Source organism: Carettochelys insculpta, chromosome 3, assembly GCF_033958435.1.
Source record: "Carettochelys insculpta isolate YL-2023 chromosome 3, ASM3395843v1, whole genome shotgun sequence".
Lineage (NCBI taxonomy): Eukaryota > Metazoa > Chordata > Testudines > Carettochelyidae > Carettochelys > Carettochelys insculpta.
The window spans coordinates 13,589,056-13,602,121 of record NC_134139.1 but is presented as its reverse complement, the minus strand read 5'-3'; the positions used below and the strand labels follow the sequence as shown (position 1 = coordinate 13,602,121).

The 13,066-nt window shown below is 48.9% G+C and overlaps 1 protein-coding gene across 1 annotated transcript in view; it reads right to left on the bottom strand.

Annotated features, from left to right (window-relative positions):
- Nucleotides 1–10,698, bottom strand: part of SPTLC3 (serine palmitoyltransferase long chain base subunit 3) — a 127,374-nt gene extending 116,676 nt beyond the window's left edge. Inside the window, exon 1 of the mRNA XM_074988475.1 lies at nt 10,591–10,698. Within this exon, the coding sequence (XP_074844576.1) occupies nt 10,591–10,698 (108 nt within the window). The remainder of the gene's footprint in view (nt 1–10,590) is intronic.
- Nucleotides 10,699–13,066: the final 2,368 nt, after the last annotated feature.

Below are 13,066 nucleotides of genomic sequence, written 5' to 3'. Positions count from 1 at the left end.
TGCTTCACTAGTACTCAGCAGCAGCAGCCAAAGAGATTTTTTTCAAAACGTATGCAGTTCTCCTGTACAGTTTTTCAGATCAGAGCTGGCTCTCAACAAAGAAGCAATTACTCATTCTTCTGAATCTCATCAGAGCCAGCAGACACACATAAAATGGTAAGAGAAAGGTTGTTTGGCAGCTGCCTACATCCCTATAAAAAACTAGCCTTTAGTCTTCACTTTGTACTCACAGCCAATGTGTTGTTAAAGGCATCAGGATTTTAATTATCTCCTTTACTGGTTTTTTGTTTTGATAGCATTCTGATTAAGTAATGGCAAAGTCTAATTTTACAGGGACATAACTGCCCCAAGAAACCTTATCCTATCATGTTCTTGTTGCTGAGATCAGCTAGGTGTTATGCTATATTTTTGGCTATGACAGCACATAAAAATGCTGACAGAAGTCACTCTATAGCCACGTCTACACGAGCTGGCTACTTCGAAGTAGCCGCGCCAACTCTGAAATAGCACCTGCCACGTGTCCACATGGCGAGCGCTATTTCGAAGTTGAAATCGACGTAAGGCGGCAAGATGTTGAAGTCGCTATCCCCAACAGGGGATGGGAATAGCGCCCTACTTTGACGTTGAACGTCAAAGTAGGGCACGTGTAGACGATCCGCATCCCGCGACATCAAAATAGCGGGGTCCGCCATGGCGGCCAGCAGCTGAGGGGTTGAGAGATGCTCTCTTCAGCCCCTGAGCTCTATGGTTGCCATGTGCAGCAGCCCCTTAAAGCTCCCCACCCGCTGCGGTCCTGTGCAGGAAGCTGAATGCGCGTGCAGGCAGCAGCACTGCCACGCGGTCAGCCTGCACGGACCGCAGCAGCCCCAGCCCACACCCTGAACCTCATGGCAGCCAGCCAGCCCCCCCAAGCACCCACAGGGAACCCCCCCCCAAGGGGACCCAGGGCTCCCAGCCTGCCAGCTAGCCGGGGAAGAGGCAGCGGGGCCCCTCCTGGATGGAGGCCGAGATCTGGGACCTGCTGGGGCTTTGGGGCGAGGAGGAGGTGCTCCAGGTAATGGGGAGCAAGAGGCGGAACGCGGATGCATTTGCTCAGCTGGCTGCCCGGGGTCACCCTGCCCGCACTCCTGACCACGTCAGGAGTAAGGTTAAGGAGCTGTGGCAGGGTTACGCCCAGGCCCGGGATGCGGCCAGCTGATCTGGGGCCACCCCCGCCACTTGCCCCTTTTACCGGGAGCTCAGGTCCATCCTGGGCCCCCAGTACACCTCCTCCCCCCCGGCCACTCTTGATACATTGGCCGACGAGCCCCAGCAGGCCCCGGAGACGGAGTCTGCCCCGGAGGCAAGCCCTGCACCCCAGGGCCCCCCCCAGGAGCCCACCCCTGGGATGCCAGAGAAGGGGGACTCCTCCAGCGATGGGGGGCTCTGCATTGCCCTTCCATCCCAGAGCTCCAGCAGGGCGTCCACCCAGTGGGTGTCCCCCGACCATGGGAGCGGACCATCAGGTATGTACCCCCCTGGTGCACACCCCCGGGGTTAAGGGGCGGGGACAAGAGACGTGACCAGGGCCCTCCACATGCCCAGATGACCATGGCCCCAAGGACAGCAGTGGCATGTCCCTCAGAAGAGTGCATCAGCCCCCCCCCCCGAAGGACAGCGCCATGCCCCATCCCTGGGTATGGGGGGAGCGGAACCTAGGGTCCCCCGTGGGGCGGGGGTGGGACACCCATCATCCTCAGCAGCATCTCCCGGGGACGGGGATGGGGAACCAGCAGCAGAGGGGTGGGGGAACAAGGGCCACGGGTCAGGGCCCACACTAAAGGCTGTCTCCACTCTTCTTCCCCCCTGTGTTCCGCAGCTGCACCATAGAAGGGCCCGGAGAGCACCGGCGAGGTGTCCGTAGTCCCAGAGAGCCCACTGGGGCCATCCCAGCAGGCCAGCCCCTCGGCGGAGCACCGACCAGCCCCAGGACGAGGCCGACGGTGGAGCCACCCGTGGACGGGCACGGACCCCCAGCTGCTCGCGACCCTCTGCCGTCAGCTGGAGGTGTCGGCGTGGTGCCTGCAGGTGGAGGAGCAGTGGCTGGAGCTCCAAGAGCGAGCGCTGGCCTGGCTCCAGGAGGCCTGGGGGGCCTTCATGCGCACCTTTGAGTGCATAGCGCAACACCTGGCCCCCGCTGCTGCGCCACCCGCTGCTCTGCCTGCTGCGCCACCCGCTGCTCCGCCTGCCGTCCCTCCACCGTCAGCCACCCTGGGGCCTGCAGACACCGGCTGGCCGTATTTGCCGGTTCTCCCGGCCCCCACCCAACCTCGCCCAGGGCTCCAGCCGAGGCGAGGGTCACACCCTCCAACACCGGGCACTGGACATTAGGGTGCAGGGCCGAGGATGTGGCCCCCCCTCCTTTGTACATATGCCCCATTTGTATATAGTTTGTGTTGGACCCCTGTTCTGTTCTGCTAGCTGTCCCCCCCCATGTAAATAGTTCCCCCCTTTTTTTCTATGTTGTTAATAAGAGGTTGCACTGTTTGGTTTGAAACAACATTTCCATTTATTTGAAAGAAAAGTGTGGGTGGTGTGTGTTCTCGGGTGCTCTGTGGTGTGGGCGTGGGGGCAGGGAGTGTTGTGGACGATGGGGGGGGATGCAGTGGGTGGCTTGCCCGCAGCTGGCCCTGCCAGCGTTCACCCTGCAGCCTGGTCAAAATGGGCCCGCAGGGCCTCCCGGACCCAGATCCCCTCAGGGTCGACCTGGCGACTGGGGGCAGCGGGTGGCTGGATGTCAGCCCTGCCAGCCTCCACAGCCCAGCCCTGGAAGAAGGCCTCTCCCTTGCTCTCCACCAGGTTGTGGAGTGCGCTGCACGCGCCCACAACCTGGGGGATGTTGGTGAGGCCTGCATCCAGGCAGGTGAGGAGACACCTCCAGCGCCCTTTGAGGCGGCCGAAAGTGCGCTCATCCACCTGGTACGCATGGTTCAACCGCGTGTTGAACTGCTCCTGGCTGGCTGTGACATGGCCCGTGTAGGGGTGCATGAGCCAGGGCCGGCGGGGGTATGCCGCATACAATGCAGAGGGGCATGGTGATGTCCCCCACAGGGATCTCCCGCTGGGGGATGTAGGTCCCTGCCTCCAGCCGGCAGCACAGGCCCGAATTTCTGAACACCCGGGCATCGTGGGTGCTGCCAGGCCAGCCAACTTGCCGAGCACCAGCTGCTCCCACCAGTCCGTGCTTGTGGGGTAGCTCCACAGCTGGTGGTGTGTGCGGTGGGCGGGGGGAGTTGGAGGGCAGCAAGGTCTAGGGCTGCTTCCTCATCCCCTGGGGGCAGCTCCTCTTCCACAAATAAAAGATGATCAGCTGCCTCCTGCATGGCCCTAAGCAGGTCCACTGCTGCAGGTCCATACTGCTTCCACGGGGTGTGCATGCTTGTGGCTCTGCAGACCATGTGCTGTGCAGGCTGAGTGTGTCTGGGGGGGGGGCCCTTGAAGGGAGCAGCTAGCTGTTGCCCCGGAAGTGCTAGTCCGCCCTGTGACCCTGTCTGCAGCTGTTGCTGGCACCCTTATTTCGATGTGTGCCGCTTTGGCATATAGACGCTCCCCTGCAGCGCCCACTTCGATGTAGTGCTGCCCAATGTCGACGTTGAACGTTGACGGCACCAGCCCTGGAGGACGTGTAGACGCTTCATCAAAATAGCTTATTTCGATTTTGCTACATCGAAATAAGCTATTTCGATGTAGCATACCTGTGTAGATGTAGCTTATTGGTCATAAAAGGCAAAATACCATCGAATAAATTGCTTGCAATATTCTTGTAGTCATATTTGTCCCCGCATATGAAAAAGACAAGATGGGTCAGGAAATATTTTTTGTTGGACCAACATCTGCTGGTGACAGAGACACACTTTTGAGCTTATAGACCTGCACAAAAGCTCCGTGTAAGTCTGAAAGCAGGTCTCTTTCACCAATAGAAGCTGGCCCAATAAAAGTTATCAGCTAACAGATGGGCAAGGAAGGCAGTTCAAAGACTGGGGTGACAGATTTTGGTACACAGTAGAATTTTTGTACCTATTTTTATTAGAGAAGAATAAGCTAATGTGAAAAAGAGTTTATATTATGTAGCTTGTCAGCTAGGAAGGGGAGCTCTAAGGAGGATGGAGAGAAACTTCTCAGTTGTGACAGATGGCAGAACAAGGAGCAATGGCCTGAAATTAGAGAGGGAGAGAAGTAGGTTGGATATTAGGAAAAACTACTTTACCAAGAGGGTGGTGAAGCACTGGAAAGCATTGGCTAAGAGGTGGTGAAATCTCCATCACTAAAGGTTAAGTCCCAGCTTGACAAGGTCCTGGCTGGGATGATTTAGTTGGGGTTGATCCTGCCTGAAGTAGGGGGCTGGACTTGATGACATCCTGAGGTCCCTTCCAGTCCTAGGATTCTATGATTCTGTGGTTTGAGGCATGGCAGGGGTGCTACTTACATTCCAGCTTTTAACCACAGCCTTGTAATCAGGTTAAATACTTTGAAAATACCAGCGATCAGCCCAGTTATGGGGAACACAATAGGGTCCCATCTGCATTAGTACGTAAAATCTGCTTATAAATTAGGTCCATGGACTGCTATGAAGAAAACAAAAAAAAGCAGTCATGTAGCACTTTGAAGACTAACAAAATGATTTTATTATGTGAAGAGCTTTCGTGGGACAGACCCACTTCTTCAGATCTGGAAATGCTGATAAAAGTAAACTGGCATGACAAGAATGTAACAGAAAGATAGAAAAATATTAAACCAAAACTGACAAATCAGCTACATAGGACAGAAGAAGGGGGACAAATGAGGAGAGAAGAGGGGCAAGAAATTGCTTACTGCAAGGCTGCATCTACACTACTCCATCCTTTTGGAAGAAATTACTAATTAGGAAGAAGGGTGCTTTTGAAAACTGGGCTTCCTTTCAAAGGAATCCTGTCTACACAGCTATTTTGCATTTCGAAGGCAGCACTTTCGATGCAGCCAGTGGCCACCATTATGCAAATGAGGCACTGAATATTCATATCAGCGCCTTATTAGCATCTCCCGTCCGCTGGATTTATATGCCCCTTCCAAAAGGGTTAGGGTCCATCAACAATGACATGCCACAAATTGTTAGAACCGGGCAGAGCCTTCTTCCTCCCATGCTTAGTAAGCTCAGCTTAACCTCTTCCCTCTTGTTCCCCGTCACTTAGCACATTTAAAAAGCACCTTGCAGGGAGAGTGTACCTTTCGGTGTTTTGCAGGTCCATGACAGTCAGTCAGACAGACAGATGATCTCTCTCTCACACACACACACACACACACACACACACACACACACACACACACACACACACACACACACACACTCACCATTCAAACGCAAAACATGTCACTGTTCCCAGCCCAGATTGGTTTGTTTGCTGCTAGCCTCTCAGCAAAGAAATTTATGAGCCTGAACTCTGCAGAGCCTGATGTTCCAGTCAAGCACTTATGGTACATCTACATAGGAGATAAAGACGCAGGGTACATTCCAGGCTGACCTAGGTCAGCTGAGGTGGGCTTGTGGGGCACCAACTGCGGAGCTAAAAACTGCTGTGTAGATGGTTAGGCTGAGGCTTTACCCCATATTCTGGGAACCTCCACCATCACAACATCCCATGGGGGGTCTCTAGCCTGAACCTAACTGTCTACCAAGCAATTCTTCAGTCTGGGGCCCAAGTCAGCTGACCCAGGCAGCCATAGGTTATTAATTCCTGTGCCCATGTACGCTCGCATGCAACTATTGTTTCATCCTCCATTGCTTGATTTTGTGTAGGGCCATTTCCACCATGTCATAGCCCACTGTAGCCTCTGTATTGCCTCTCTCGCTGCCACTGAGCCTGAGACACCGTAGGCCTTAGTCACAGGTACGTCTGCCCTTTGAGCTGGAGGTGAGACTCCAAGCTCGAGGAGACACAAGCGCATTAACTCTGATCCAGTGGGAATTCTACATGGTGAGCATGGTCATGGCACCACAGGAAGTGGGAAGCGCTAGTTTTCCTGAGCCTGTGGTCTTGGATGGGTCTTGGCTTCAGTGCAAATCAGGCACCTAAATACCTTTATTGTTCTGGGCTTCAGTGACCCATCAAAGGTCAGAACTAATTTGATCTGCTACCAGTGAGCTACTCCCCATGCAAGTCACATAATCATCAGTAATGCAGGGGCAGAAAAGTGGGGGGAGGAGCAAAGATGGCTGGCCAAGAGACGGGGAAGGTTTAGAGACTAGATCAGAGGTCAGAACCCCCGCATGAGTGCCAAGAGTGGCACGTGAGCGCCACCCTTCCTCCCCCATGCAGCCAGGAGCTTGTTCAAAGCCAGGGTGCCTGTGGATTAAAAAAAAAAAAAAAAAAAGACCAGCTAATGCTACCAACCCCACCCAAAATGGTAAAGCTCAGCATCTTCAGTTATGTGTTAATGAAGCTGTTTGAAGCAGGACTATTAGTGACTTGAAAAAAGTATCACCGGCACAGACCATCCACAGAGGTCAAAAAGTCAATTTTCAGCACTCTGCCTTGGAAAGGTTGCTGACCCCTGGATTAGACCTTCAGACTGTATTATGGCTTCAGTTCCTGCTCTGTCACAGGCTTCCTGTCGGACCACTTAGTTTTCCTGTGCCTCCATTCCCCATCTGTAACATGGGAATCATGGAGTCTCCCTACCTCAGAAGACAGTTGTGATGATATATACTTTAAGGACTATGAAGTGGTACAGTAATGGAGGCGAGGGTACGGGGGTGAGAGGGAAAAGTACCAGCGACAGAGTGACAGCAGCATTCATGACATGCCTGGATGGCAAAGAACTGGAAAACATGATAAGATGGGACAGGGTTAGCTGTGAAGAGGAGACAGCCTGGACAGGAAAAGGTAGATTCTGATCAGGGACAAGATTCCTGTTTTATACAGCTCTCCTGTCCGTTCTTGTCCCTTCCTCCCTCAATCTGTGTCAGCAGCAGGCAATGGAGTTCAGTGAGGGAAGTACCTGGGCCTTCTGAATAGGGCAGACAGATGAGATTAGGGCATGGAACTGGAATTTACAAGGCTTGTGGCTAGTCTACACCGCCCTGCCGTTTGAGCAGCGTGAGCGTGAACAGCAGCATGCGCCAGAGTGCAGTGCTGTAAACCCCCTCACTTTGTGCGGCTGCTGCAGGCCTGAACACAAAGGTTCTGGGTTTGTGTTCCCCTAACGCTTTTCAAGAAGGACTTACACTAATGCAAACCAGAAACCTTTTCCTTCCGCCTGCAACATCCTCCCAGGGGAGTTACATCCCAGAGCAGCTCTTTGGTCAACACTGACACCCCTTCAGCCCAAATGGCGGGAAGCTTAGACATTGCCTTGAATTCTTATACCAGACCTGCCCTAACTCCTTGCGACCTGAGCTGAGCTGCTCAGTTTCTCTCTGCATCCATTTTTCCATCTCTAAATTGGGGATAATGATATTTTCCTCCCCGTAAACAGCTTGAGGTTTAGAGTTTGAAAGTACGAAGCATTATAATGTTGGCTCTCACACCAGCTGTGGCAGGCTCTGGGGCCCAGAGGCTGGCCACTCAACTGGCAGCAGCCCTCAGACACATTCACCACCTCAGTGGGTGGGCAATAGAGAATCCAGCAGGGACTTGACCCCAGTTTGGCTGGCTATGAGCACCTCAGGGATCTACCCGAATGGTCATTTGGAGACGGATACCACCAGGAAGGGTCAGATTCAGTGTAAGCAGGAAGAGGAGTCATTCCTGGGCTGGGTGGCCTTGTCATCCCAGGACACGGACTGAGGGCTGAAGCAAATGCAAGGTCCAACAGAATCAGGAGCGTGAGGAAACCAAAGCTGCGTCTACACGTGCACGCTACTTCGAAGTAGCGGCACCAACTTCGAAATAGCGCCCGTCGCGTCTACACGCGTCGGGCGCTACTTCGACGTTAGGCGGCGAGACGTCGAAGTCGCTAACCTCATGAGGAGATAGGAATAGCGCCCTACTTCGACGTTCAACGTCAAAGTAGGGACCGTGTAGACGATCCGCGTCCCGCAACTTTGAAATAGCGGGGTCCGCCATGGCGACCATCAGCTGGGGGGTTGAGAGATGCTCTCTCTCCAGCCCCTGTGGGGCTCTATGGTCACCGTGGGCAGCAGCCCTTAGCCCAGGGCTTCTGGCTGCTGCTGCGGCAGCTGGGGATCTATGCTGCAGGCACAGGGTCTGCAACCAGTTGTCAGCTCTGTGTATCTTGTGTTGTTTAGTGCAACTGTGTCTGGGAGGGGCCCTTTAAGGGAGCGGCTGGCTGTTGAGTCCGCCCTGTGACCCTGTCTGCAGCTGTGCCTGGCATCCCTATTTCGATGTGTGCTACTTTGACGTGTAGACGTTCCCTCGCTGCGCCTATTTCGATGTTGGGCTGAGCAACATCGAAGTTGAACATCGACGTTGCTGGCCCTGGAGGACGTGTAGACGTTATTCATCGAAATAGACTATTTCGATGTCGCAACATCGAAATAAGCTATTTCGATGTTGGCTGCACGTGTAGACGTAGCCCAAGAGGCAGAACCAGCTGCAGCCTTCTGTTAAATCAACGCCTCCCCCACTAAAACACCTTGTACTTCCCCAGACTCCTCAACAGTAAAATGACAGACGAATAGCCCTCCCCCTGGATTTGGTGTTTCAGGGTAATAATCCCCAGCTTCTACAGGTACATCCATTAACCACTCCTCCATGCCCCAGTCACTGTTTTCTTACTGTCCCCCCCAGTACAGTCTGTTCTTTTTTTCTGGTTATATTCCTGTTATTACTAGGTGGCAGATCTTTCCACTGGTACTACTGTCACAGCGAATTGCTACTGTCTCAACTTCTTTTTCTTTATCCAGCCACTTACCTAATTCAGGAGAGTGAGCTGCATCCTTAAGAATTTGCTAAAAGTGTTGATTTCATACATTACAAATGAAAACATAATGACTGTCTACACTACCTCCCTACTTTGAAGAGAGAATGGCAAGTAGGGTGTTGGGAGTTTATTAATGAAGTGATGCATATGCATTAAGCAAATTAAGCAAATTCCCCCTGTGACAACTTCAAAGTGCTGGCTCGTATCTAGTCACGGCTCACCCGCCGGTACTTGCTGTGGCTAGACGCGAGCTGGCGCTTCGAAGTTTAACACTTCAAAGTTGCCGTGGGGGGGACTTTGCTTAATGAAGTGCTGCATGTGCAGCACAGCACTTCATTAATAAACACCCTACTTACCATCCTCCCTTTCAAATAGGGAGCTAGTGTAAACAAGCCCATTTACTTTTTAAAATGATGCTACAGATTTTGCATTTGGTTCACAGGAGTCAATCCCAAGACATGGTTTTCCCTATCATTGCACAAGTTCTCTTCCCTTCCACACTGGGGTTGGGCCAAGAGCCACTCATCTTGGGGCCAGCACCCAGTAACTTTTACAGTAGGTGTGTCTTGAATTTATCATCCTTATTAAGGTGCGTCTTGTTATGAAAAGACTTAAGACAAAAATGTCCTGGTTTTAAAGCATCTGTGCCTGACAATTCAAATAGCTCCAGTCATTGCCTAAAGTTTTAGGCAGAGGCCAACCTAGAAAAAAAAGCAAGTCAGATAAGTATTCAGGCCCAAGATAGGGTTGCTTACTGTTCCACTTCCCAAAGCATATTTAGCTCCCAAACTCTTCCTATTCTCAAGTGAAACTATAGCTCAAAAATGATGTAGTCATCAACAGAGTCTCAAACCCAGCACCTTTTTGGTATGAAGATCCAACACATGCATGATAATGATAGGCTCCACCCACAGATGTCTTTTAGGGATTAGTCCATACAACCTGTTTAACAAGAGCACACCTGTGGCTTGATGTTCCAGATGGGGAAACCATGCAGTTCTCACTAGGTGTTGGGAGGCACTCATGCAAATGAGAGGCTGTGGTTTCAAAGAAGCAAGTCATATGCCAACGTGTTGAAAGAATGGTCTGAAGACTAATCTGATTTTTAAGTATTACCAGCACTGTGAAATTAGTATAAATAAAAACACACCACTTGACCACTTGCTATGCCTGCTGAGCATACCTTGGTAAACTATGCACAGTGTCAGAGGTACAACAGTATAATTACCAGGAAAAATCAAGCTACAAATAACAAAACTACCTTTTTCTTTCCATACGTCTAAGTCACACATGTGTAGTGCCAAATCAAAACAAAAACACTCCACACAAACTTCCTAAGAGGATAAACCCTGGTTTCAAACCAGTACCAGCAAAAGGAACAGAAAAGCTTTAGGCAACCACAACTTTGTGTGGTTTCTCTATTTCTGATATGACATACCAAAGCCTAGGTACATGAAGGGCCCTATTCTTTATTTCCTGAGCACTCACAAAACTCACTGATTTCAGCCAGTGATGCAAAGAACACAGGATGAGAACCCATGTGGGTAAAACTTAACAAAAACATCAATACTGCACCATCCATTTAATAAAAAACAAAGACAGATTTTTACAAAGGTAGTTTAATAATCATAACTGTTCACCTAAATGATTTCAGAGTTCAGGAGGTTAAAGAGGAGATTAGTTAAATCTTACCTTAATTTCTTTAGCAATTCCATTTTTCTTACAGATTCCACTTAAGAACTTATTCTGTTTCTGATGACAATGGAGATGCCCATTGCTGACAGCACTGGGATTAGCCATTGGTTTAAATGAATACAGTTCTCAGTTCCCAAGAGTGTTCCAGGTGTTTCTAATTTAAAAAGGCAGAGGGATAAGAAGATGAAGTTCTGGGAGTTGAAGCCTGAAAGGTATCCAACTGGTCTGTCTGGCTTTTCCAGGAGTGGAGCAACTATCTTTTAGCAAGATCTTTGAAATTTAAGCCAAACTGTTACCTTTATACAGCTTCAGTCCCAGTGAGGTAGAATGGCAAGTACATGGTAACAGGTCTGCTTTTAAAAAAGACGAAGTACACAGCTCACGCTGGTTACTGTTTGAATACAGCACCTATGTGAGTCAACAAGATTAGTGCAGCTAGAAAGAAAGTGGGAGGATCCAAGGTGGGGACACTTAAAGAGACACTGCCTCCTAAATGTCTCCCAATAAACTTTTCTCCCTTGATAATACTCAGAGAAGTGATAGATTATTATCCTGCTTTGCATGAATAAGTAAAAAGTTGAAAATTTAAAAAGTAAAAAAAAAAAAAAGACAAAATGTTAAGGTTGTTCTAAGAATTTCTACACTGAAACAGGCAATTAACACTTTGTAGTCAGAGAAAAATCATGCACACTACCTTCGTAAAGCAATATGATAGACACAAACTTTAAAAATATTAAGAACGCTGTAATACAGACTAAATTAGGACTATATATATTTTAAATAGACTCGGGGTAGGTGTATTAGTCTACATCTTCACACCTAACAAGCAGTCCTGTAACACCTGAAAGACTAACAAATTTATTTATTAGGTAACGAGTTTTTGTGGGCAAATTCCACTTCCTCAAATTTGGAGTAGACAATTAGAATCCAGTAGGATGTATTTTAAACTTCAATCTTGATGTCATCCACCATTAGTATTGAAAAAGGCTCAATAGCCAAAACCAGCACAGACTTCTTTGGCCTTGATCCTGAAAACACTTACGCTATTTATCTACTACTGTGAGTTGTCATTTTGAAAATAAAAGAAGGAAAAGGCAGACTATTTACATTGGTAAAGATAAGCAAATGCAAAGTGTTTGCATATGCCAGCCTCTATTAGAGATTAGCACTTCCATTCCACCTTCAGTAGAACACCTTTTTTTATATCTTCACTACCAAGATATCTTGAAACTAGTCCATTGTCTTTACTCAGGAAAAACCTGCATGTGGTGAGATCTTTCTGGTATGGACTATTATTTTAATGTTGAATTAACCAGATTTAAAATCTGGAGAAGAACACATTCTTGCCAATTTTATCTTGCAGTGTAGATGCTGCCTGAGATTGACTTTGTTCCCTGTTGTAGACCAGGCCTCAGAAATGTGTATGCAGAATTTTTCTAGCTTTGATTGACAGGGAGGGATGTTGAACGATTTACAAAGAGAATTTTTCTCCCCAGTGGCTTAGATTGCTGTTTGTTTTTTGTTAATTTCTAAATTTCTCCCTAAAACTCACTTCTCCAATTGTTCATAAAGTCTCCAGGGTATTTGAGATCTATACAAACACAAAAGCCCATTCATCACCAATCCAACAAATCCACTTCCACACAAGCCTGATGCCAGATTTTTATTTCCTTCCTGAGTAACCTTTGACCTACATCCTCAGTATCAGTAAGATGGGAGCCAGCTTTTGTTGAAGACAGCAGAACTACTCAGCGTTAGGTAGATACCAAAACAATGACAAGAGTTGTTAAGAACTTTTGAAAATGTAATCACACAGTGATTTGGTCTGAGGGTTACAATTCAGGAATTCCTGCCCATTGACTCTTGTTCAGCATACTAGACAACATTGACTCATTTTATATTAATTAGAGTCTTTGCTAGACTTCATTAAGCCAGTCAATAGGGTGACTGGATGATGGGTTAGCTATTACTAGTGTGAAGTAATAGGCAAATAGAGGAGGTTAGTTATAGTGATTGGGAAGGGATACTTGGGGTAAAGGACAGGTAAGGACAGCCAGGAAGTGGGTGGGATGAATGTGGTAACAGTGTTATCCTGTGGGGGTTGGGATTTTCTTTTGCATCACTAATGGAATCCTCATAAAATTAAGGATGAGAAGAATGAATCAAGCTTTTCTCAAATGAAATGAAAGAAATAAAATGTAAAATGTTTTGCTAGAAGATCTGCCCTGAATTATCTTGTGGAAATTTTATGGCCTGATTTATACAGGAGTCACCCTAGATCAGAGGTTCCTCAACTGTGGTCTGTAAACTACCAGTGGTCTACATGTTCCATTCAGGTGACCCATGGATAGTTCACCTTAAGGTACACACTTGGGTGGCCATACATAAGAGAAAAAAGGGCTTCCCACCTAATTAATGGCTTGCAGACATGACTCCATTAATTAGGTGCCTAGGCCCTCACATATACAGTGAG